The sequence below is a fragment of the Corvus hawaiiensis genome, chromosome 21, assembly GCF_020740725.1.
Source record: "Corvus hawaiiensis isolate bCorHaw1 chromosome 21, bCorHaw1.pri.cur, whole genome shotgun sequence".
NCBI lineage: Eukaryota > Metazoa > Chordata > Aves > Passeriformes > Corvidae > Corvus > Corvus hawaiiensis.
In genome coordinates, this window is record NC_063233.1 from 1,809,096 (window position 1) to 1,832,818 (window position 23,723).

Sequence of the window (23,723 nt, forward strand, 5' to 3'; positions counted from 1 at the left end):
TGTAGGATCTGGGCTTTTCCGATGAGGTCTCACATGCAGAATTCCTGAAGGGCCTGGGGCTACACGAGCTGGGAGATCACTGGAGCATCACCCCCCTGAGTGGTGTTTGCAGCTGGTCAGTGTTGTGGGGGCACCAGGAACTGTCCAGTTCTGTGGGAATGGTCTGGATCTGCTGGGCGGGAATTGTCTGAAGTATGGAGCAACTTTTACCTCTGTTACACAAAGGAAACTTTCCTCCTCTTTCTGTCGGAGATGCTCACTCCATTGAGATGATTGGCAGACTGGAGAGCTGAGAAACTAAATTGTTTATACACTAATGAATAGAAGCTTGATTGCAAGATCCTGTTTGGAAAATTATAGTGCTGAATTGAAGCCGTACAATTACATCCAAAATGCTGCATATTCATTTCATCTGCTTTGCATAGAGATTAACAAGCGAGCCCTAAAGCAGACTCTGAAATTAAAGCTAACACCAGATTTAGTCACAGGTTACAAACTAAATGGCATTGTTTGATGGATATGAATCTTTACCACCTGCCTGCCTGATGATTGCTAGCAGCTTAGCAGACAGCAAAGGAAAAAGTTTCTTCCCATGAAGGAAGCATAATAAGGCTCTGGGCTGGAAGTGCCCCCTCCCCACGCAGGCAGCCCCCCTGGCAGATGTCTGCAGTGGGCCTGGGGAAGGGGCTCCCTGCTCCCCACTCTGCCATGCTGGAGGCTGCACCCACTCCATGGAGGGATGGAGAGTGGTCCTGAGACCCCACAGAGGTTCTGGGTGCTGGGTCCCTCCATTTCGGTCCCCCATCCTGCATGAGGGGGACAATCTCACAAGGTCCTTGTCCATCCTGGAGTCTCTGTGCTGAATTGCTCCTGGACTTTCTTCCTCACCTTGCAAGGGTCAGGAAACTGCAGAGGGCAGGGGTCTCTTGCCTGTCCTGGCTGCAGGCAGCCCCTGGGGATCCCAGGACCCTGGCATGCCACTGGTCCCATCCCATCCCATCTGGCTTTGCCATCTGCCTTCTCCCACTTCTCATCCTGTGTGCCGGGGCCAGGACTTATTTCAGGAGCAGAAATGGGACCAGGAAAGAGCAAAAAGAGTGTGTGGGGAGCAGGGCCCTCCATGGTGGTGCCCATCCTGGTGGGGGCTGCTCAGGGAGCAGCTCAGAGGCTCAGCTGCCATTCCCAGCAGGGATCTTTCCTCTTTGGGAACACCTGGGAGGTCCCAGTCTGCCCCACAGGCTCAGGACCCCCTGTGCACGGGCCCCATGGGGCAGAGACACAGCACTGGCTCTGCAAATCTGACACCTTTATTTTTTTCTTTAAAAGTCCGTTACCAAACTGCAGCATCCTATGGAGGGGCCGGGCTGTCGCTACTGCACTATGGGACAGCCCAGCCAAGCTTTACAACCCCCGGCCCGGTCACCAGCCCCTCCTGGCTCCATCCCTGCCACGGCCACCTCTGGGGGCACATCCTGTCACCCCCCTCTCCCCGTGGGAGCAGCACCATGCCAGGGACAGACAGCACGGCTGCTCCGAGTCTCCATTTCTGCTTGACACTTCCCAACTTGACTCTCCAACACTTTCCCAACACCCTCTGACAAACAACCAAGGTGGATGAGCATCCCCTTGGTCCCTCCACAAAACCTGCCCTTCACCCCACGCTTGGCTTCTTCCTCAAACCTTAACTCCTCCCAGGACACTCACATTTCCAAGACCAAACCCAAACCACACGGTAACACTCTAAAATCAGCACAAGGAGCAGCCTCCTGTCTGCAGCCACCAGCAGCTCAGGGGGCATGGGAGGGCTTTCTGCCCTGACCCCAAGACATGGGGTGCACCCTTCTTTAGGGGGTCACCCCCCACTGCCACAGGCTCCTAGGGTCAGCCCTGCACCCATCAGTGGCCTCAGAGGGGTGGCCCTACCTGTGTGGGCAGTGGGTGCTGGGGAGTAGGAAAAGGCACCTATGGAGGCAGTGGTGGCTTCACTGCGTGGGGACACAGTGGTGGGGCTGCTGTCCTCAAAGCAGGGCTGGGCACAGCGTGGGGCTGGTGGACACTGGCAGCCCTGGAGACGCCCAGCATGGTGGGAGTTTGGGACACACTTCAGGGAGCTGGGCAGGGGAGTGACACCGTGGCTGTGCTGCGTGGCCCCGCTCAGGCTGCCATGGGTGGCAACTGATGAACCAGAACAGCCTCTTGTCCCACAGCCCTGTGCTGTGCCCTGCCCAGGGCTTCCACCCTTCAACTCCCTGGAGCTCTGCTGTGACCATCCCTGGCTGTGTGAGCAGGGACAGGATGGCAGTGTGACAGCAGTGTGAGCTGGTGCAGACTGAGGCAGGGCTGGCCACCTCCCATCCTGTGGGGTGGCCCCGTGGGTGGCGGGGGAAGCTGTTACATGGGACAGGGACAGGAAAGGGACCTGTCTTGTGGCCTGGGCACAGGGACCCCCAGTCCCAGCACAGGGTTGTGGACAGAGCTGCTGGGGCTGCCAGCCACCAGCTGCCACCTACTGTGGCCCCACTAAGAGGGGACTCTGCTGGGCCCCACGGCAGTGTCCAACTCATCTTCAGAGAAGCTGATGTGCAAGCAGGTGTCGTCTGCAGGGGAGAAGGGCAGTGAGCTGTCCATGGGGCTGCCCAGGGCCATCAACTCCTTAGCCAGGGTCTCGCTGGCTGTTGGGTCATGGATGCTGGCCAGGGGGGACACTGGCCCACTCTCTCCAGTCCTGTCCTTGCCCAGAGTGCGCTGGCAGGTCCCGGCAGGGCCGGCCTCCATGCTGGAGGCAGCGCTCCGTGCAGGAGTCCTTGCCTCAGGGTCCAAGAGGGTGAGGGAGCTGGCAGTGATGCTGGTGAGGCTGGAGATGCTGGCACTGGGCAGGCTCAGGTGGGCAGAGCTCTCGGGTTTCACCTCCACTTCCAGGCTTGGGGAGGTCTTGCTTGACCTTTTGCGTAGGATGGGTGGTGGCGGGTTGAGCTTGGGAATGGGTGGCTGCCGCCTGTGGAGGGAAAAGCAGAGAGAGGAGGTGATGGGCAAGGCTTACCTGCATTACCTGCAGCACTCAGGGTGTTCCCGCTGCAGCTGGCAGGACACAGAGGTGGCACACTCTACCTGTCCTCATCCCCTCTGTCCATGTCATCTGCCTTCTGCCGGCTGCTCCCGTTGAGCAGAGTGAAGTCGCTGACCTCGGAGCCCTCCACGCGCCGGCTTAGTCCGTCCTGCCCCTCCAGCACTGCCAGGCACTCGTCCCCCTCCTTGCTGCCATAGCGGTGGCTGCCCCTGTCCAGGCTGACGAGGTTGAGGTAGGAGTCCCTGGGGCCCAGGGAAGGCAGCGAGCCAGGGGCCACGGGGCTGCCCAGGACGCTGGCGGGGGTGGAGGTGGACGGCAGGTGGACGTCCAGGCTGTAGTGGTTCTTCAGGTTCAAGGAGAGGGACTGAGCCAGGGACAGGTTTTGCAAGGAGCGGTCAACTGTGAGAGATGGACGAGGGGCATGTGAAAAACTGAGCATCTCCAAAACAGCTGCTGCCTTGGACTGTGAGGGGTGCAGAAATGCCCCAGACCCCCAGAGCCTGCTGGGACAGTACTGGGAGCACTCCAGTTGCTTCCTGTGACTGCAAGGGATGCAGCGATTGTCCAGAGGGATGGAGCTGGGGCACCCCAGCACCCAAACAACCTCAGTGAGGGTGTCACTGCGCTCACCTGGCTGCCGATGCTCATCCCGGTGCTCCTCCCGGGCCTCCAGCACTGTCAGCTGCCGCACCAGCAGCGAGACGTGCTGCAGCAGGTCGCGGTTGGTCAGCAGGAGCTGCCGCACCCGGGCCTGCGCCTCGATCCGCGCCGCTGTCTCGGCCGCCAGTTGGTCCTTCAGCAGCTGCACCTGCGGGACGGGACGGGGCGATGCGGAGGGGACGATGCGGAGGGGATGATGCGGGACGGGGCGATGCGGAGGGGATGATGCGGAGGGGACGGTGCGGAGGGGACGATGCGGGACGGGGCGATGCGGAGGGGACGGTGCGGGACGGGGCGATGCGGAGGGGATGATGCGGAGGGGACGGTGCGGAGGGGACGGTGCGGAGGGGACAATGCGGGACGGGGCGATGCGGAGGGGATGATGCGGAGGGGATGATGCGGAGGGGACGGTGCGGGACGGGGCGATGCGGAGGGGATGATGCGGAGGGGACGGTGCGGAGGGGACGATGCGGGACGGGGCGATGCGGAGGGGACGGTGCGGGACGGGGCGATGCGGAGGGGATGATGCGGAGGGGACGGTGCGGAGGGGACGGTGCGGAGGGGACAATGCGGGACGGGGCGATGCGGAGGGGACGGTGCGGAGGGGACGGTGCGGAGGGGACAATGCGGGACGGGGCGATGCGGAGGGGATGATGCGGAGGGGATGATGCGGAGGGGACGGTGCGGGACGGGAGGAGCATCCCCGGGAGCGCCCGGTACCGGCGGCGCCACAGCGCCCCCTGCCGTCCCCGCCGCGCCACCCCCCAGTGGCCCCCCCGAGCCGGTCCAGCCGCGGGCGGGGATGCGGCGGCAGCCCGGGGGTGTGCGGGGTGTCCTGCTGGCCCCTCGGTAACGAGAAACACCATGGGGAGGTGCCCAGCCGGGGGCACCGGGCTCCCCGCTCTGATGCTGGATTGGGGGCGGGATGGTTTCCAAAAAGAGGATGAGACGGGGTGAAAGGTGAGCTGGGGGCTCTACCGGACCCTGCAACACTCCTAGAGCAGCCTGGGGCTGTGTGTGCAGCCAGCTCCGTGTCTGGGGGAGCTCAGCTGTGCCGCAAGCGATGCTGCACGTGGCGCTAAAAGCAATGCTGCGAGCTAGGCTGCAAGCGATGCTGCGAGCTCTGCCGTGAGCTGTGCGATCGGGAACGCTGCCAGCAGCGCTGCGAGGGCCCCGGCCCGCTCCCACCTGCCCCGCTGTCGGCCTAGCCCGGCTGGACGCTGGAGCAGGGAGAGGAGAAGGGCTGGTGCCGCCTGAGGGGAGGGCAGGACGTGTACCTGGGCCACAGCCACCTGCGTCTGCTGCTGCTGCTGGAGGAGCTGCTGCTGGAGCAGCTGGAGGCAGTGCTGGGAGGCCAGCGGGGTGATGGAGGCCGAGGAGCAGGGGCTGCTCGGGCTGAGCAGCTGCTGGGAGCTGGCCAGGTGGAGGGAGCAGTTTTCGGCATCCTGGGCACAAAGAAATGGGCAGGTGAGCGGATTGACCGGCTCAGGGTGGGATTTGGATCGTGGTTCCCCACGGCACTGACCCCAGAGCAGCAGAGAAGCCCCTGCACTCCAGGCACTGAGGGGGATGCTGAGGGGCAGCCCCTGGGCTCGGCGTCAGATCTGCACATCTGTGGGATCCCCAGGACAGAGTGTTTGAGAGAGACTCCTCCCAGAGAGCTGGCAGGGCTGCCTTGGCTGTGTCTGGGGAGGGCAGGTCCCCAGGTCTCCCAGGGAGGAGACAGCAGGGAGTGACCCAAACGCTCTACCACCTTCCCATGCTGTGGCTGCCCAGGCTGGGCGGTATCTTGGTGCCTGGAGCATTTGCCAGTGCCTGTGGCCACTGCCCTTCCTGCCCCTGCCCTCCCCTGCTTGGGCAGTGGCAGAAGGAATGCGAAGGAAAACCTGGCCTTCCCTGGCACGCAAACGAATCCCATGGAGTTCGTGTCACTGCAGCTGTTTCCAGCCAGGCCCTGCGAGCGTTACTGTTGTGTGAGCTGAAGCGATGCCATTCAGGCCTCCGGGAAGTGCTCCCAGAGCTCTGTGGAGCACCCATTCATTAAGGTGAAACTGCTGCTCGAGTTGGATGTGCCCCGGGTGCCCGCGCTGCTGGGGCTGGGCCTCCTCGGGAAGTTGCTCCCTGGGCCTGGAGTATGAGGGGAGTCAGGGATCACTGCCAGGGCAGTCAAACAAGCAACCACTGCAGAGCAGCACTGAGGGCATGGAAATCCACCCCAGGTGGTGTTTGAAGCCTGCTCAGCCATGCGCCGCAGCCCCCACCCCTGCCTCTCGCCTCAACCCCCACCCAGCACTGGACACGGCCTTGCTGCAGGTAAACTGGGAACTGAACAGCCTGTCCTGAGCAGGGAGCCAGGAGGGAGGGCTGCAATGGGGTCTCCATGAAAGCACCTCCAAATCAAGCCATGATGGTGACCCTGAGCAGAGGGCCCTCAGCAGCAGCAGAGCACATGAACCGTCCTCCAGCCCACCCCCCATTACCTGGCCATTCTTTTCCTTTGAGGCTTGCCCAGGTTTCAGCATGCCGAGGTCCCCTCTGGCACCTGGCAGCTCTCTGGGTCCCCTCTCAGACACACAGATGCCACCAGTATCGATGCCAACCTCATCCACATCCGTGATCTTGGAGCCCTTTATCTGGTGAACTTCAAACAAGACGGACACATGAATCTGAGCCTCCCTTCCCTGTGCAGGATTGCAGGAAGAGCCAGGGCCCCGTGCAGGGCTGGGAGCTGGGGGAAGCTCAGGGACAATGGCCAGGACTTACTCCAAGTCTCAGCGTGCTGTGAAGGGGCAGGAGGGAGGGAATGGGTTGGCCGAGAGGCTGCAGACCCTCAGCTTGCTGGATGAGGGGGCTCAGCCTCTCCCTCCCCAGTGCTCAGAAGGAGTGGGCAGGCAGGGCAGACTCTGCATGCTCCCCATCCGAAGGGGCCCAAACCTCTCACTGTCACCACAGCTGGCCCATGAAGGACCGTGCCACCTCGAGTGTCCCCACCCCAAAGCATCCCCGCACCACTGCCTCAGGGAGGGCTGTGCTCACGCCCTCGGGACCTCGAGTCACCTTCCAGCGGCTGCTCCTCGGCCGATTTGTCGCTGGCGCCGTCGGCCTGCCCGTCGGCGTTCTGCAGGGCGTGCTGCAGGCTCAGCTTGTGGCACACCTCGAAGGCCTGTCCCACCGTGCGCACCACGCGCATGGCCTGGCTCTGCGGAGCAACCCGCGCTGCTCAGCCGCGGTGCCGCGCCGCTCCCACCGCCGCCCCACCGCCCACGGGGGAACCGCAGCCTGCCCTGCCTCCCACCCCGGGCTGCTGCGTCTCATCCTGTGCTGGCTGCTCCAGCAGTGCCCCCCGGTTCTCCGCTCTGGATCTGGGTGCTCCTACCCCTGTGTGGAATGCGCCGCTGCCCAGGCTGGGCGGGAGGGGACAAGCACCAGGCACGTTGTTTTGGGGACACCCAGCACCGCCGCTGCCTCAGTCACCCCCCAGGGATCTGCACCCTCTGCCCCAGAAGTTATGCGGGTGTATGCCCAGGAGCATCCTACCTTCTTCTTGGATTTGAAGACGTTGCACCTGAAGGAGTTGTTTGCGCCGTCCCTTGCGATGTAACTAAATATTTTCAGGTCTTGCGAGTCATGAGAGACGTAGAAAATTCTAGGTGGGAGAGAGACAAAGGGAATTAAACACCCGGGGAGTCTCTGCCCTCCAGACCACCTCTGCTCCTGTGTGTCCCCAGGACTGGAGGAACGAGGCAGTGCTGGTGCATGGCCCCTCCTGCAATTTTCGAGGCAGGAGGCGATGGATTTAGAGAGCGATTCAGGCTTGATGGAAAACCTTCTGCTTTCTGAAGTAGGCAAAAGCTTTTTAAAGACGCCGTGGGAAAGCGAAAAAATCTATAGTCTTGGAAAGCGAGTGGCTATTTTTAGCGCCAGCAATTAACCCCTGCCCAGGCTGCAGCGTGGCAGAACCGCCTGCAGGGTTGTGACTGTCCTGCCTCTTGGGGCAGCCAGCCCGGGGACCCAGAGGGTCCCTCCTCGGCAGTGGGCAGGTGGCACAGCACAAAAGCCTCTCCCAGGGATGCTGAGTGCACTCGGAGGATTCCTCTCTCTCCTGCTCAGGCTAATTCTCCTCCTCGTGCTGCAAAACCATTTTGAAGATTTTCATATGTGTTTGATTTAATTGGGTGAAAATGTGACAAGTGAGTTTAGCTTTGAATAGAGAAGAAACCAAAGGCATTCTTGAAATGTTTTTTTCTTCTGCTCTTTCCTGTCACTGGAATTTTTTGGGTGTTGAACTTGCAATTAGAGCAGTTATTGCCAAAGTACCACATCTTGTAGTAATCGTTAAAGAAAGCCAGAGGTGAGAAGTGGGCTCAGATAATGCATCAGCACATCCTCTGTCCCTTATCTTCTCACTAAGGGCTCTGAGCCCAAAAACCAGTGTTGGGGATCCCCGTTCTCAGGGCTGTGGGCTCCGTGCTCATGGTACAATTATTCACTTTGCAGATCTAACAGCCTGGAGCACCCCGTGCTCTTAACCCATCCTCAGGCCATGCCCCATCGATGGGGTTGCCTCCCATCCCCAGGGGCTCCTGAGGCACCAGATTTACACTCAGTGTAAACCTCTGGGTGGGGCTTGTGGTGTCTGGAATACCTCAATATCCCATGGAAGGTGCTATGGAAAGTCAGTGCTTTCTTGCCACATCTGTAAGGGTTAATTCCCTGTGAGCACTTAGACCTCAGAGTAAGGCCCTGCTTCAGAAGCACAGGGAGAGCCATGCTCTGAAGGAAAACCGTGGGAAGCCTGTCTTCAGAGGCAGAATCAGAGAGTAATCCAGGTTGAAGCATCTCCAGGGTCACCCAGTCTAACCCTGTTCAAAGCAGAGCCAGCTTCAAAGCGAGATCAGTCCATCTCGCTCTCAAAAATGTATGAAAAGGATTCTCCATCAGCAGTAACTTTGTGCCCTTGTTAATTTTAGATGGTCCTTTGGAAAGCCCTGGTGGAGGTGTCTCAGCAGGTGGGAGGAAGGGCACGGATCGCCCAGGGCTGACTGGCCCTCACTGGTTGAATCCCTGCCATGTACCTGTACACGGGATCGTGCATCACCACCATCTTACTCTCGTCCCAGGTCCACTCCTTTCTCTGTAAGCAGAGACAAAATTACAGTAAATCAGGTGAAACTCTGCCAAACTGAAGGGTAGGAAACAGAGAACAGTGCTTTAGTCCCAAGCCACAATCCAAGCTGCAGTGTGATTAGATGAGCCATGGCTGTTTCAACAGTATCTCAGATAAAAATAGATTTTTTTGGATCGTTTATCATATCTGATCACAGCCTTCAGGGCTGAAAATGGTCTCTAAGATTAATTTATAACATCAAATATGCAGAAGAGTTACACGTTTTGGAGAAGGCTTGGAGTTGGGGCTTAGATCTGGATTCAGTGACTCAGTGGAAAGGACAGCAGGGCAAAGAGCTGAGGGGTGCTCATGGAAAAAAAGCTTTCTGGTATTAGGAAGAAAAAGAACCAGTATCTCCTGAGAGAGATATTTTTTTGATAGAAAAAAAAATCCTCTTCCCGCAGTGTAATATTCCCACTCTCTTTCCAGCAAGGTTTTGTTATTATTTGGGTGGAAACAAATGGAGTATTTTCTTGTGAAAATTCTGGGTGTTTTTTAAAAAAAAGGCCAGTTTTGGTTAGAAGTGTGACTGTCCTAAGCAGCAGCAGCAGCACCCTGGGCTGGAGCAGCCTCACCTTCTGCTTCTTGCGCAGGATCACCTTCACCCCATCCACGGACACGATGATGCTCACCTTCTTCTTTTTAATGTTCTTGGCTTTGAATTCATACTGGTGGGAAGAAAAACCCAAGTTTAAGAGAGTACTGGGGGTACCTGGGACAGTATGTGGTAGTCAGTGTCTGACATGAAAATCCCGACTGCTGAGGGAGGTGAGAATTTGTTTTATTGTGCTGAGAAAAACCATATTGGGAAGGACTTGCTGCACCATCACTAGCTGGGATGCCAGGCAGGATCCTGGCTTTGTCAGGAGCATCCCTTGGGAGAGGACAAGTGGAGCTCAATCCTCTGGATTGCATCCAGACTGTTAATTTGGATCTGGGAAGAGCTTTCCCAATGCATTGGCCATGGCTGGTCCAGCAGGACTCTGCTCCAGAGGTCTGATGGGGAGGTGGCACCAAGCAGGGACATCTCTGGTGCCCTTGTGTATCAGCACTGCAGTGCATGGGGAATATAAAATCACTCAGGAGCTCCAGTGAGGGCCAGATGGGCGGCAGTAACGTAATTATACCTCAGTCATTTGCATAATCACATTAACCTCTGTGGGATCAGGATCTCTGGAGAAAAACCCTGCAGGTGTCTGCTGCCTGTACTCACCTCCATTTGTGTTAAAAATTAAACACTGGCTTTTAAATGTTGCTTTAGCTGACAGAAGCATGGCAGAACCCTTCTACTCTGGAGACCTTTGTTTACAGCACTCATCCTTCCTGCTCCCATTTTAAGCACCATTTTCAGCTTCCAAATACAGCATTTTGATACTCCATATTTTTTGCAGTCCCTGTCTGAAATCCACCTCTTTGTCATGTTGCTTTGGTGAATCAATGCAGACTCTGATTTGTGGATGTGGAGGAAAAGGCAATGCCAAGCAGCCAGAAATCTATCTAGGCCATGTAATTAGATATCTAATTAGAACTCTGATTTCTTTATACAGTCGGGGAGGTGCAGGGAGCACTTGAGATGCAAAGCGAGCCCAGGCACCTCTTTTGGGATGCTGAAGTTGGAGGACTGTGTGTGGCTCTGTCACCCAAGCTCTGCAGAGAAGATCCACATCTTCCCAGCCCCTCAGCACCAATTGTAAGCCACGCCAGCCTTACAGACAGAAAATTGGGTGGCTTTCATGTTTATCAGGCTTTTGATACTGCTCATTGAATTCTTAGCACTCTGCAAGGTTTATGGTATCAGACAGACCCCGGATTAAACCACAGCCTTTTGATCTCCCCATGAATTATTACTTTCAGACAAGCTCTTTAAAAATCTATCTATAGCGCTATTGCGTGTGAAGCTGGAACTAAATTTGCTATACATGTTTTTTTATTTATGGGGAGGAGTGAGAGGAAGGGTGAGGTGGTGAGTGCATCCTGCAGGGTGCCGGGGGGCCCACGGGGATGCAGCAGCGCCTGCGGGTCTGGGGCCGGGCAGATGGACTCGCCAAGCTCAGCACCTGAGAGGGCTTCTCCACCCTCCACCCCTCATGCCCAGCTCCCCCAGCCCAGCTGCTCCCCCTCCCCTGCGCTCACCAAACTGTTTGTCCTTGTCTGCTCCATGAATGTCAATAAACCCGGGATAGACTGTTCTGCCCGCTAAAGAGCTGTTTATCTTTCTTTATACACAAATGGCTGGGAAAATACTAGCTGAGCTTTCCAAGAAAGAGCAATACAGTGTATTTTCCCATTGTAGCAACAGGGGTGCAATTACATTCAAACAAGGCTCTTTACTCAAAGACTTTAAGCAAAGTCCAAGCCTGGATTTTGCAGAGATGCTTTTTCTTTCTCTCTTGGACAGGAAGAAACAATTGGGAGCAGCAGCAGCGAATCTGTGGGTGCTGCCAGGAGTGATGACAAGACTCTAAACCCGGGGAACTCCAGCCAACTCCCACACAGCACCACCCCAGCTTGGCTCCAGGACATGCACAGGGCTTCAGCTCCAGGCAGAGCTGTGCAGCACCGTGAGCTGGATGTGGCCACAGTGGCCTCAGTGAGGAAGGGGTTTGTTGGACCTTCTCTCTCCACGGAGCCCGTGGCCCCTGCTGCATCTTTGCTGGAGCACATAGCCAAGGCACACTCCCCACAGCGGAGGTGCCTAGGGGCAGGCCGTGGCCTGAGCCAGCTTGGCCTGAAAACAGTTAAAACTCATTAGTGCCTCAAATCTTTTCTAAAGGGTGAAACCCCTCAAGCAGCAGAAGCTGTACGATGTCCCAGGACAGGAAGCAGGAACATCAGATGGGTGAGAGCACCGTGCCCCAAGAGCAGGGCTGGGCAGAGCTGCACACTCACATCGCACCAGCTTGGCTTGGACTTTCTCTCCATCTCTCCACAGAAGAGGCAGATGAAACACAGCTTCAGTCATTTAATTGCTTCCTATCAAGCAGGAATCAGTATTTTAATGAACCATGATTTACGTAAGGACAGGAAAGCACATGGAAAAAGGCACTCTGAGACAGCTGACTTTCTCCTGTAGAAATGTCCATGCATAAGCCAACCTCCATCCCGGCACGAGGCTCCAGGCTGACCTGTCACTGCTGTCACAGCACAGTCTAGTCACTGATTTTCTTCTTACTATTGAATTGATGGGATTTTTTTCCCCAGATTTGTCAAGTTTACTGACAAATCCAAACCCACACAGCAACATTTCTCTCTGCTGCCTTCCACGATTCAATCGTTATTCTCCTGTTGTTTGTGCTGTCCTATGGGGAAAAGCTCTCTGGATGCTAAAGGATCTGGAGTTGTCCCTACAAGTGGCGATTCAGCAGCCTGTTAACTACAGAGACAAGATGGGACATTTTATAAAAAAATGCAGGTCAGAAAAGGGTTATTAATCTCATTTATTTTAGCAGCATCATTAATTCTGTATCTGCTGTGTTTGACCTGGAATACTTTCCACTTCTGCTCTTAAATCCCTGTGTTCAAGTCTTTGCCTTTCCTATGGTCCCACACACTGCTGCCATGTAATATTAACTTACCCACGAGCTAAAGACTGTATGACTAGAAATGTTAATGGCGCCGTGTGATGCATATTTCATTGGATAATTCCATCCAAGCAGATATAAATTACACATGCAGTTACCAGCTTCCATCTGCTGATGAAACTTGGGCTAATGCACATTGGAAATCATGTGCAGTTTCCAGCACTAGGAACAACCTGCATGAATAGAGTTATTCAAGGAAGCAATTCTTAATGTGATTAATTACCGAAGGTATCAGGGCCTTCATTATGCAAATGAGAACTGTCATAAAATAGAGATTTTGCAGGTCTTGGAGGCAATCTCTGCTTCCAAAAAATGCATCTTCTTCATTAACAAGGAGCAGCAAGGCCGGAACATGCTCCTGGCCATGGTTCAAATGGTGTTTTAAGTTGTATTAAGGAAAATTAAAGCAGAGGCTCTGCAGGTTTTTGAAACAGGAGTGTGTCAGTGCCCCCAGTCACAGCTGGGTATGTACTTGTTTGCATGCCCATAGGGAGATGCCACAGGCTTGGAAACTGATGACTCCTTCCTGCGGCCGTAAATTCTCCAGCCAGCCCTCAGCCTGCTGTCCTGCCCTGGCCTCCCCTCGCCCCATCCCGGCCTGGCAGGCTGCAGGATCTATGTGTCCATAAACAACCCCCAACAATAACCCGTCCCAGCCCCTTCCTCAGCCTCGCCCGCCAGCAGACACAGGGAGCATGGCAATGAGGAGGTGGGAATGGGCTGGGCTTTGCCCCCCGACTGACCGGCTCTGGGCAGCGCCACCCCAGCCAGACCCCCAGTCCCTGCTCCCCTGACACGTGGCTGCATCCCAGCGGGATGGGAAGCATCCTTCCCTTCCCTTCCCTTCCCTTCCCTTCCCTTCCCTTCCCTTCCCTTCCCTTCCCTGTGCAGCCTCCGGTCCTATACAAGTCCCATTTTAGGAATTAAAGCCATGATGAATCCAAGTATTTCCAGCTCAGGAATGTAATTAATTTCAAACCAACTGACCCACATGGAGTGAGGACAGGGTGTTATCTCAGCTGCTGTTTGAACTACCCATGCTTGGAGTGCTGCCCTTGGAATTGATGCTACAGAAAACTCCGGAGTTCTTCTCCCAGCCAGTGGGGCTTAGCCGAGTGCTGCGTGCTGCCCTGGAGCTGTCAAACCAGCAGCATCAGTTCCCACAGCCTCTGGACCACAGGCTGCTGTCCAGCCTCCGACCCCCCCTTCAGCACCACATCCCACCCTCCCGAGGTCACTGCCGGCCGCGGTCAGCACAGCCCTCCCTGTGGCTCCGTCTGGAAACCGCTGGGTTATGGCCTCCCCTTTGTCCCCCTTGGGAAGCATGTGCCTGTCTGAATCCTGTGAACCCCCGTGCCCGCCGGCAGCACACGCTCCCGGGGCCGTGGCCGGTGTGAATGCGGCCAGGCATAGTCTGGGGCTGTGCTGCAGTAGCTGGGCAACACGGACACAAAAGCGACGCAGGAAGCAGTGGAGACCAGGAGCGCACCTCCTGCCCAGTGGAAAAAAGAGAATTTATGATCCTTGGAGACATAAAACTGTTCACTGGAAAGCAGAAACCGAAGAGGGAGTACAATAGGCAAGGAGAATGCTGGCAACATACTCAAAGTCTTTTTTTCTCATTTAAATGAGCTCCTTCCACCATCCAACAAACCCTCTGTAGATGCCGCAGACCGCTCCCCACACGCTGAGATGAAGGTGCTGAGGAGCTATCATGGCCCTGCTGGGTTTCTGGGAGTCCCTGGAAGGGCAGCAAAGAAATGTGGCCCCAGTCCATCCCAAAGGATGCCTGGGTGGCCAGCAGTGCTGGCTGACCTGGGGCAGGGGCTGTGAGGATGCTGCCCTGGCTGCAGCAGCTGGAGGCTGATCAGGTAATGGGAGGAGAGGAAAGAGCTGCATTTTGTCCAGGTCTCCATTGACATCTGAGGAATCCTGCTTCAAAGCATTCTGATGGACATGGTAACACAGGCCTTCCTCTTCATCCCCCTTCTCCTCATTTTCAACAGATCTTATATCCTTGGGAGGTCCCAGACTGCTGAAGCCTCAGACAGCCCTTAAGGATAACTCGATCTTCCCACCTAAAGGTGGCTGGAGTTCAGATACTTCTCTGAGCCAGTCCAAAGGATGTGGAGGAAAAAGCGGTCAGAGTCACACCCATGGGGGTGAGTAGGGCTCCTGCAGGTGATGGGAGCTGGTGGGGAGCCCAGGGCTAGCAGTGTCTCTTTAATTAGTCTTTTCCACCTCTGAAAACCCACAGACTGTCTGAGAACAAAGCTTCTTCGACTGCTTTTAAAAAGGGGTGGGACAAAAGCAGCCTTTTCATTGCCTCCTCCCTGTGGAAGAGACAGTGCAATACTGCTGAGCTCCATCCTGAGAGGCACAAGCAGCCTCACAGCGCAGCGCAAGGTGACATCATCTGGCCTTTGGTGCCTCTCTGACAAAAGCACCATTGTGTGTCTGTCACTTCCAGGAGCTCCCTGCTGTCCCCAGGTTTAATAGGGAGCTTTCCCACACACGGCCCTTCAGTCCTTGTCTTGCCAGGGCAGGCCAAGCCCAGCTCACAGGGAAGCCGGGTTTTATTTTCCTCCCTACCTCTATTCACTTTGCAGGAGAAAACAAATTACCTTTTCCACCCACAGTGCCTTGGATGATTAATTAGCGTCAGTAATGAAGTAGTGTCTCGGGACCCCACCCCAATGGAGTCCATGTACCAGGCACTGAGTGCACAGGAGCATGAAAATGTCCCTACCTGAAAAAGCTGCTAGGTTACTGCAGATAAAAAGTGCTAATTTCATTAGAAGCAGGTCAGATTCACCTGAAATAACCCTGAGAAGTGAAACTGCAATTATACACTGCGATATCTTCAAGTAATTCCATATTTCCCTACAAACATCTGTGTCACAAGGCCCTGCAGAGAAGGGCCTGGTTTAGTGCATGTTTCATATCCTAGTTGCCCTCCAGTCTGGTATGTAGGACAAGAGGCAAGTTAGGAGACTGGATTGCTTTGAACCTTGTCCATCAATGTTCACACTACAAAGCTCCGAAGAGCAGGAGCCAGGACTCTGCAGCAAGCTCAGAGCTCCATGAAAAAGCCCCAGACCCCCTGCATGGCTGTGGGAAGGTAAGAGAGTATTTTCTACGTCTGGTTCTCACTCACAAAGCAAGGATATTCATTTTCTACTTCATTCACTCAGTTGTTCTGGTTACAGCCAGTCCCTGCCAAGTGACAGCTACCCAGCACCTCGCTGGCAGGGCTAGGCCACCAGATACTGCTTGTCCAGACAGGAGCAGGAGGCAACTGAGGATTTCTGCTGCCTGCTCCAAAGTTCCTGTTGTACTTTCAGTCCCTACTCACCTCTCTCCATGAGCCTGACAGGCCACAGCAGGGGAGATGCTCCTGGCTCACTTCCTGGTATTTTGGCTAGGCTGTGCAGAGATGGAAAAGAGGATCTGGTGTCATCAGAAGCAGGAGGGGGAGATGGGGCAGAGGTGATTAACAGCGCTGCTTTGCTCTGTCTCTGCAAGTTGGTGTTTATTGCTTGTTTGGAGAGAGAATAAAGCCAATTTTGTTCTTCTGTGGCTTTTCAGAGGTGCGTTTGTGATGCTGTTCTTCAGGAGAGCAGAGCATTGTTCAGCCCACGAGCAGTTTGTGGCCAGGGGAGCCAGGCAAGGCCCACCACTGCAGTGTATGGGGCAGGGCTTAATGAGGGTCCTGGCAGGGACTCACAGGCACAGCACAGAGATGGGGAGAAAACCTAATCCCACTGCCATGCCGAGGCTCTGACAAAGGCAGGTGCTGGGATTTTAGGCCTCTAAATAATGTAACACTTTGTGTTTATGTAAGGATGCTATTTTAGTGCAGGTAGTCCAAGGGAAGGGGGATGGCAATCCGGAGGCGGAGGCAGCCAGAGCAGGCTGGGAGCCACGCTCTGAGTGCAGGGATGGAGAGGGAATGTGGGTGCTCCTGAGACCTGGGGCAGGCAAGGGGAGGTTCAGATAAAGAGGCAGAGAAGTGCCCACGTGTTCAGCCTGATAACCAAGTCAACCCAGGCCTGGTTCCCAATAGGGCCAGGTGTGACCTGCTGGGGTTCTCCACTTCCAGCACCGTGCTGCTCTGCAGCCTCCTCCTGAAAGCCTCGGTGACTTCAGGGTGTGGGGGAGAGTAATGCTCAGCTTCCAGGGTGAGCACCTATCCAAAGGAGAAGGAGCAACCTTGTTTCTGTTGAGAATCTGGAGAAGCTACATCTGCATGACTAACACCTGCTCTGTGTAAATGCTGCAGGGAGGGAACATCTCCTGGCTTCCAGACTTGCTATCACACCCCATATGCATCTCGGGTGCTGTCCTCCAGCTCTGTGTCTTGCCATTTCTCCTAGCTACCTACTAGGGAAATTAGCATTTCCTTTGCATATCCACAGCAGAGTCAGGAAGCTGGACTTGGCACCTTTATCTTCGAGCAAGCAGAATCCAAGCTAGAACGAAGACTTGATCTCCATTTGCATTCAGAACCAGCACTTGATTACAAACTAGACCAGAATGACAATGGGGGATGCTGAGTGTGCTGCTGTGTGCAGACCAGGCTTCAGGACTCCTTTGCTAGGTGCAATCCATCTTCATTCTCCTTCGGGGCAAAGAGCTCTTTGTTAGCTCAAGCCCTGGGTGTGCAGATGAACCTTCCTGCACCTCAGTGCCAGCAACTCCCATGAAACAGCCTTGCGATGTACTGGTTTGAGACACTCAGAAATAATCTGCTTTATTGCCAGGCAAGGAGACTTTTTCTATGTAGCTGTTAATGCTATCAATCTCCAGCAGTTTCACTTGAGAAAACATTTCTTACAGAAAACCCAGTGACTTATAGTTGACCTCCAGGTGCTGCACTGAAAGGATGTGTTTGCATCTGTGAGCAGCAACAGTGCAGCAATTCCAGCCAGGAACAGGCCATTGAGCTTGAAGGGGGTCAGTCACCACAGGGACTGCATGCGTAAGGTCTGTTAGTAAAGACCTGGTGTGCAGTACTGAAAGATCCTGCTTCCTTAGGAAAATCAGCAGCCAGGCCCAATGCTCAGACGCAACTGTTAAGAGGGATTTTCTAAAGCACACAATTCCTAATTCCCACTGACATCAGAATCTTGGTTATCCTGAATCTTGGTTATCTTTGGTTGTCCTGAACAACACATGGGGCACAAATGTCTTTTGCAATCTGCCCACGAGCTCTTGTATCGTGTGCATTCCTGGAATACAGCAGAAGTGAAGACAGGAGGGAGCTCACCCCTCTCCTGCCAGGCTGCCCTAAGTGCAGCCCTGAGCAGAGCCAGGCACAGCACAGCTCACACGCTGCTTCTCTCCAAGTGGGCCTTGCTTAGAAATTATTGAGTGCTAATAAAACTGCAGTTCCTAAATTTAAAGGAAAGTCTCTGGGTTCTTCTCAAATTGTCCATGAAACTTCACTCAAATTTGGAAACAAGACTGCTACTGTAAGAGAAAGAAAATTCAAGCCTAATTGTGTCATTTCCAAAACTCCAGAATATTAAGCAGTTCAAGGACTCTATTAGCCTCAGGGGAGCTACTGACATTAGTGAATCATGATGAGAGAAAAGCCTGGGTCTAGATATGGAAATTATGGAAAAAGAGGGTTTTATGCTCTCAGTATTTATCATCACTGAGGTCTTGTCACCAAAACTGTACCAGAACATCACAGGCCCCTCTCTCTCCCCAGTGCTGTTCCCTGTGTCCCTGGGCTTGCAGTGATGTCAGCAGAGAGGTGTGAAGCTGTGGACATCAAGGCATCCTGCACTGCTCACACACAGGTCAGTGATTAACCCCAAACCGTGTTCCCTGCCCCAGCTCACGGCTCCTGCCACCAGCTGGGATGCAAGGAAGCGAGACAAGCAGGAGATCAGCATTGCCCTGGGGGGCAACAACATGAAAACAGGAACATGTGCCTGGGATGGAAGTTTATGCCCTGTAATGATTAACAGCAGGAGCACAGGCCACAGCAGGACTGAGCAGGTCCATGATGGTGTGGGATCACTGAACCTTTAGTGCTCCATGAGCCATGTGTGGCTCTGCAGTAGGTAAAGGACACTCCACAGGTAGCAGGCAGCATTTGGGCCTGAAGAGAACCTGTGTGCCTTACACTCTCCTGCAGCAGCTGTGACTGCCTCATCCTCTGCCACACTGCACCCGGCCTGAACACGTCCCTCTGCCCTTCTTCATCTGACAAAAAGAATTTGATTTTTAGGAAGAAAACCCTGAAGCTCAGAGGGTTTGGTGGGATTCCAGGGGTACATCGGACCTGGCTGTGCAGGGAACAGGGCGATTCAGGGCCCTGACCTGGGATGCTCCCTGCAGTGCACAGGGCCACATCCTGCCCTCCAGCAGATCTACCCAGGCAGGATCTCTGCAGCAGCAGTGACAGAAGGATGGAGGAAGTGGAAGTGACTCAGGTGTCCTGAAAGCTGTCAGGCGGCTGCCAATTAGTCCAAATAACCCATCTGGTCCAGGGAAAGGACATTTAAAGAATGTCTAATCACTGCTGCAGGAAAGAAAGAAAACCATTCCGTAATGCCTTCAAAAAATCCCTGCCCCCTCATCAAAGCATCCTTCCTTCCAGGGACCCATTCAAGACTTTTATGCTGTGGATTTTTCACACTGTTATTTGGTCAAAACATGAAGTAGCTTGTCAAAGCACTATGTAAAGTAACATGGATTCTGTTTGCTTTCAGGCCTCATTTAGTACAGAGCAAAAGCAGATTGAAGAAAGCAAGCATAGAACCAAGCTATTGTTACCAAATCTTATTTTACTGGGCTGAATTTGGCTTTGTGGTCACAGTCCCTCAGGGTCCCTCTCCTCAGAACACTGATCAATAAAGTACAAAGGGCCCTTGCATGTGACAAAATCAAGACAACATCTACAGGGACACCCACTGTTGTGCACTGGGTCTGGCCTTCCTCCTGTGTCCAGCACAGACTCAACCTGAGAACCAGAAAGGCTCAGTCAAAGCATGAGGTTACACTGTAACCACAGGCTCATTTTTTTGTTTTTTAGATTTTTCTCTGCAGGAAGAGAGACCCATGGGACAGACTTAAGTGTTTATATCTGCACAGGCTATTCTGTTTTGTTCCTGAAACACATCACCTTGCTCTGGCAGAAATCCACCCCTGCACTTGTATTAGCTGCACAAGGCGGGTCTCTGCTCCACCCCATGGGCAGCCCCAGCTCTGTGCCCCTGCAGTTGTCACTCAGATTTAGGCAGCTCCTCGTTACCAAGCCAATCCAATGTGCTCTCTAGACTCCGGTTACCTTCTCAATTACATTTTTTCAGGCACCAACAAAGAAACAGCTTTCAGTCGTGGCTGAGTGTTCTTCACCAGAATGTAATTTGAAAGCCATTATATTTCATCTCTGTAATACTCTACAACCAGTAACATAATTGGTGAAAAAGCCTCTTTATTTCAAACTAGATAAAAGCGTTGCAGAGATCTCATACAGCGATATTTTAGCTAGTGAAATTAAATGCTTCAGTAATATAATGATAATACTGTTAAAGCCACTTTATTTTACAATTAAAAGGTACCTGCTTCATCGCCAAGATTCAGCATCAGACAAAACGCTCTGTCTTGTTCTATTTAGCACTAACATTTTAATTTAGCTTTTATCCATTAAAATGCTGCTTTTATTAGCCTTCAACTAAACTCCAATCTACCATGGCTCTTATGCAAAACAGAATTAATGTGCCTGACTGGTTCCACCCCCTCGCTGGAGAAGCCATGGAGTTCCGAGCACTCTGAGGAAGGCACTGAAGGTCGCTGTTGCCTGGAGATGACACATTTCACTGACTGATCCCTCCACCCATCTGTTATCGATCCTGCACTGCACACTCTGAACGGGGTGGAAGAACTGAAGCATCTCTAGTCACCGGCCACTCCTCAAAAACTGGGTCAAAGCATGTGGCTACTGAAAAAGCCCCAAGCTGCCTTCTGGCACAGTGGCCTGTATTCACAGCTTGACCAGTCCCCACTCGTTTCAGCTCACAGGTTAAGTGACAGAAGGTAACTAATTCTTCTGTGGCAAGAAGTGCAGAGGTGATTTAGGGTTGGAGATGAGCAGGGTGGAAACCTGCAGGAGTTTCTAAGTCAGTGGGGCAGCTCTATGGCACGGTGAGACCCCACCGCAAGCACTGAGCAGAAGGTTGGATTCTTTTGTAATCTCAGAGGTGTTTTTTCCTCTCCTCCCACTCAAGACATACAAGCAGAGCATAGTCAGTTCTCCACCACAGTCACACAATGCTGCCTGGAAACACTGTGCATGATGGCACTGCAGAAACAGCTCATTAGGAGCTTCTTCCCTTTGTTTTAAGACAATATGGACAGCAGAAAACGGGTAAAACAAGCTTGGGTTTGTCTGAGGCATGACAGACTCAATCCGTCTAGAAAGCCAGCTTCCACATTTTGAATTATATGTTTTGTAAAGTTAGGACAGCAGCATGTGCATGGAGCACACCAGCACCTGTTAAGGTGACCATGGACCAGACAACACGTGGAGAGAGGCCAAACGAGCTGCACCTGCATGAGCCACCCTTCCCAACCCAGCCTTTCCCTTCCTCGGGCCTTCGTGATAAGGGGTCTCAGGGAGATCTAGTCCCACCTGGTGTTTTGGTTAATTGGTGCTGCAGGGCAGACTGGCAAGGGGGAGAGGCTACAGAACTCAGTGGCAGGGTAGAAAGCCCTGCCTGGAGGCAGGAGGGGAGTAGGGTGAGGAGCAGTGCCTGGGAGGTTGCAGCTCCTGCAGTCTCAAGCTGAAGCCACTTGTTTTGCCTGGAGAAATGGATTCTTGCCAGACCTTCTGCCAGAGGGCTCACCTCCTTCAGCATCCTGTGCTGCACACAGGTAAGACCTGTAATGTGTCTGTCATCCCTTAAGGTAAGGTGGCATCCCTGTCAGGTCCTTTACCTTCCTAAAGACCAGGAAACAGACTGTGGGAACCAAACCTGGGGCATCTGCAGTGTGGAACAGTAAAATGCTTTTAGTAGAGCAGTGCATTGAATGTGGTGGTTTCAGTGCTGCCTGCCCTGAGTAGGAGCAGGTAAGAGCTTTCTGGCAAGGCTCAGGTAGGACCCTCAGAGCACAAGGTGGGACTCCTGCCTCCTGGGAAGCCCAGCCTGATCTCCATCCCTGTGCAGGAGACTCTGCTATAGCTGCAACAAACAGAGGAAAACAAACTAATGAGGCATTAGGGCTAAACTTAGCTGCAATTAACATTTAATTGCTATCCTGAAAACACTTGCTGTGTTTTGCCAGGGCCTGGAAAGGTAAACCCAATTAACTTAATCTTGTGTGGTAGAAACCTTAAACTGGTTCAGATGCCTGGTCTCATGGATGGGGACCCTGAGAGTAACTGGTGTTTCTGGGACCTAGAACTGAGCAGTCCTGTGGGCTGATCACATACTGCCTGTGTGAAGCTGCAGGAGCCTTTCTTAGACCTCTGCTCTGGAGAAGAGACAGAACTGACACGAGACATTCTGCAGAAGGTGCCAGAGCAAGTTTGTGCATGCTTATGTGTATTGGTTTGGCTCTCTCCTGGAGGCTGTGTCTAACACTTAGCAGGGTAAACAACCCTTGCATGGTTCTCCAGAGATGCAGGGAAGGTATCCTAGAAAAAGATGCTCTCTTGGAGCATACTCTGGGGTGAATATATAGTCTTCTGAGTGTGGGGGAGAAGAAGGAAGAGATGCTTGTGTTTCACACTCTAACCTTGTCAGAACTGTCATCTGTTTCTCTGGCACCTTCCTGTAAATGAAAGGAAGGTGCACGGTGCTCTGAGAACTAAAGAAAGGTCCACCCCGGCAGTCTGAGGCTGCTGAAATATTTCAAGATACTAGACTGTTGTCTGTCACAGCCCAGGGCTATCATTAGCTGAGCACTTGGATGCTCTTCCAAAGAGGCTGGAAGGGAAAACCCTTCAGGAACTGCAGCAGAACAAACTCCCATCCAACAACAACAGCTCCTGCTGGGCAGCTACAGAGGCCTGTACCCCAGGGCAAATGCTCAGCAGTTTGCACTTCCATGTTTGAGCCTGTACCTCAGCTACAGCTGACCAAATAACTTCACTATAGAGGGAGAGGCTGTACAGACTAACCAAGAAACTCATGAGCTGGGAGTTCAGCTTCTGGGTTTTTTTTTTTAGTTCTGATCACAACTCCAGCTCAGATTAACATGAAGCTGACAGAAAAACATAGCTCTGAGCACAATAACCCAGGAAGGGTTTATAGGCAGAATATGTCAGAGGAATCCATGCAGCAGTTTTCTTGGTGAACTTCTGTAGTGAGAAAGCTGCCTGCCTGGGAAAACCGAGGGACCTGTGTTCTAGAACAATCTCACGGACAAGCCTATGAGACATCTCTACCTCTGAAACCTGTCAGAGTAATAAATTAAACTGAGAGGGCTGAAGGCAGTCACTCTGCCCTCTGCCAACTGTCCACCTGGTTCCTCTCTCCTTCTGTAGGAAGAGCAGATAAATCACATCCATATTTGCTCCTGAACCGTTGGAATTTACAGCCTGGCAGGGCTTTAAGTGCAAGGTGCTGTGTGAGCCAGCCCAGCTATGGGACTGGGAGCTGCTGGAGTGCAGAGGCAGGTTCTCTGCTGCCTCTGCTTCGCAAGTTTGTGCAGTAGGACTGTAACTTACTCATCCTAATTTAAATTGCTGTCATGTCACACTTCAACACTACCAGTTGATACTTGGCAGTCAGTCTGATGTACAGTGTGGCTGGATTGCACTTCCTCACTCAAATACCATGTGGAGAAATTGCAACGTGCTGAGGCTCTGCTCAAAGATGGATGCAGCAAGAATGATCAGGATAAGAGGGAGGCTGAAGTGAGAACCCAGTTCTCATTCCAAGGGGAGCACAGGCACTTCTCATGTATCTTGTGCTGAGATTTATAAATGTTTCTGTTTCTCTGGCACACTGGCCTCTGGGGAAAAAGGCTTCTCAATTCAATTAAGCCCAAGAAATGTGGAGGTAACAGAAGACACACCAGTCTGGATGCCTGCCTCCTGTTTACTCATCCTGGTGTTTGGATGGGCACAGCACCATTTGGCTGTTCCCTTACAGAATGATTAAATAATCCAACATCTGGCTCCTTTCTGAGTGTCAATACCTGCTTAGGTCCAAGCTAAACCTTCCAAACAGAACTGAAATTGGTAGGCTTCAGAGATTCTTAAGTGCAAATTCCAGGGAAACTGATT

At 53.5% G+C, this 23,723-nt stretch overlaps 1 protein-coding gene across 2 annotated transcripts in view; it reads right to left on the reverse strand.

Annotated features, from left to right (window-relative positions):
• Positions 1–1,285: 1,285 nt before the first annotated feature.
• Positions 1,286–23,723, reverse strand: part of LOC125336556 (carboxyl-terminal PDZ ligand of neuronal nitric oxide synthase protein-like) — a 29,867-nt gene continuing 7,429 nt past the window's right edge. Inside the window, exons 3-11 of one of the 2 annotated variants that reach the window (XM_048325136.1) lie at positions 9,470–9,562; positions 8,803–8,861; positions 7,265–7,373; positions 6,785–6,926; positions 6,208–6,368; positions 5,005–5,172; positions 3,698–3,875; positions 3,109–3,466; positions 1,286–2,995 (exon numbers count right to left, since the gene is read on the reverse strand). In XM_048325136.1, coding sequence (XP_048181093.1) covers positions 2,521–2,995; positions 3,109–3,466; positions 3,698–3,875; positions 5,005–5,172; positions 6,208–6,368; positions 6,785–6,926; positions 7,265–7,373; positions 8,803–8,861; positions 9,470–9,562 — 1,743 coding nt within the window. In that variant the 3' untranslated portion in view covers positions 1,286–2,520. The remainder of the gene's footprint in view (positions 2,996–3,108; positions 3,467–3,697; positions 3,876–5,004; positions 5,173–6,207; positions 6,369–6,784; positions 6,927–7,264; positions 7,374–8,802; positions 8,862–9,469; positions 9,563–23,723) is intronic. The other variant, XM_048325137.1, reaches the window with a different exon arrangement.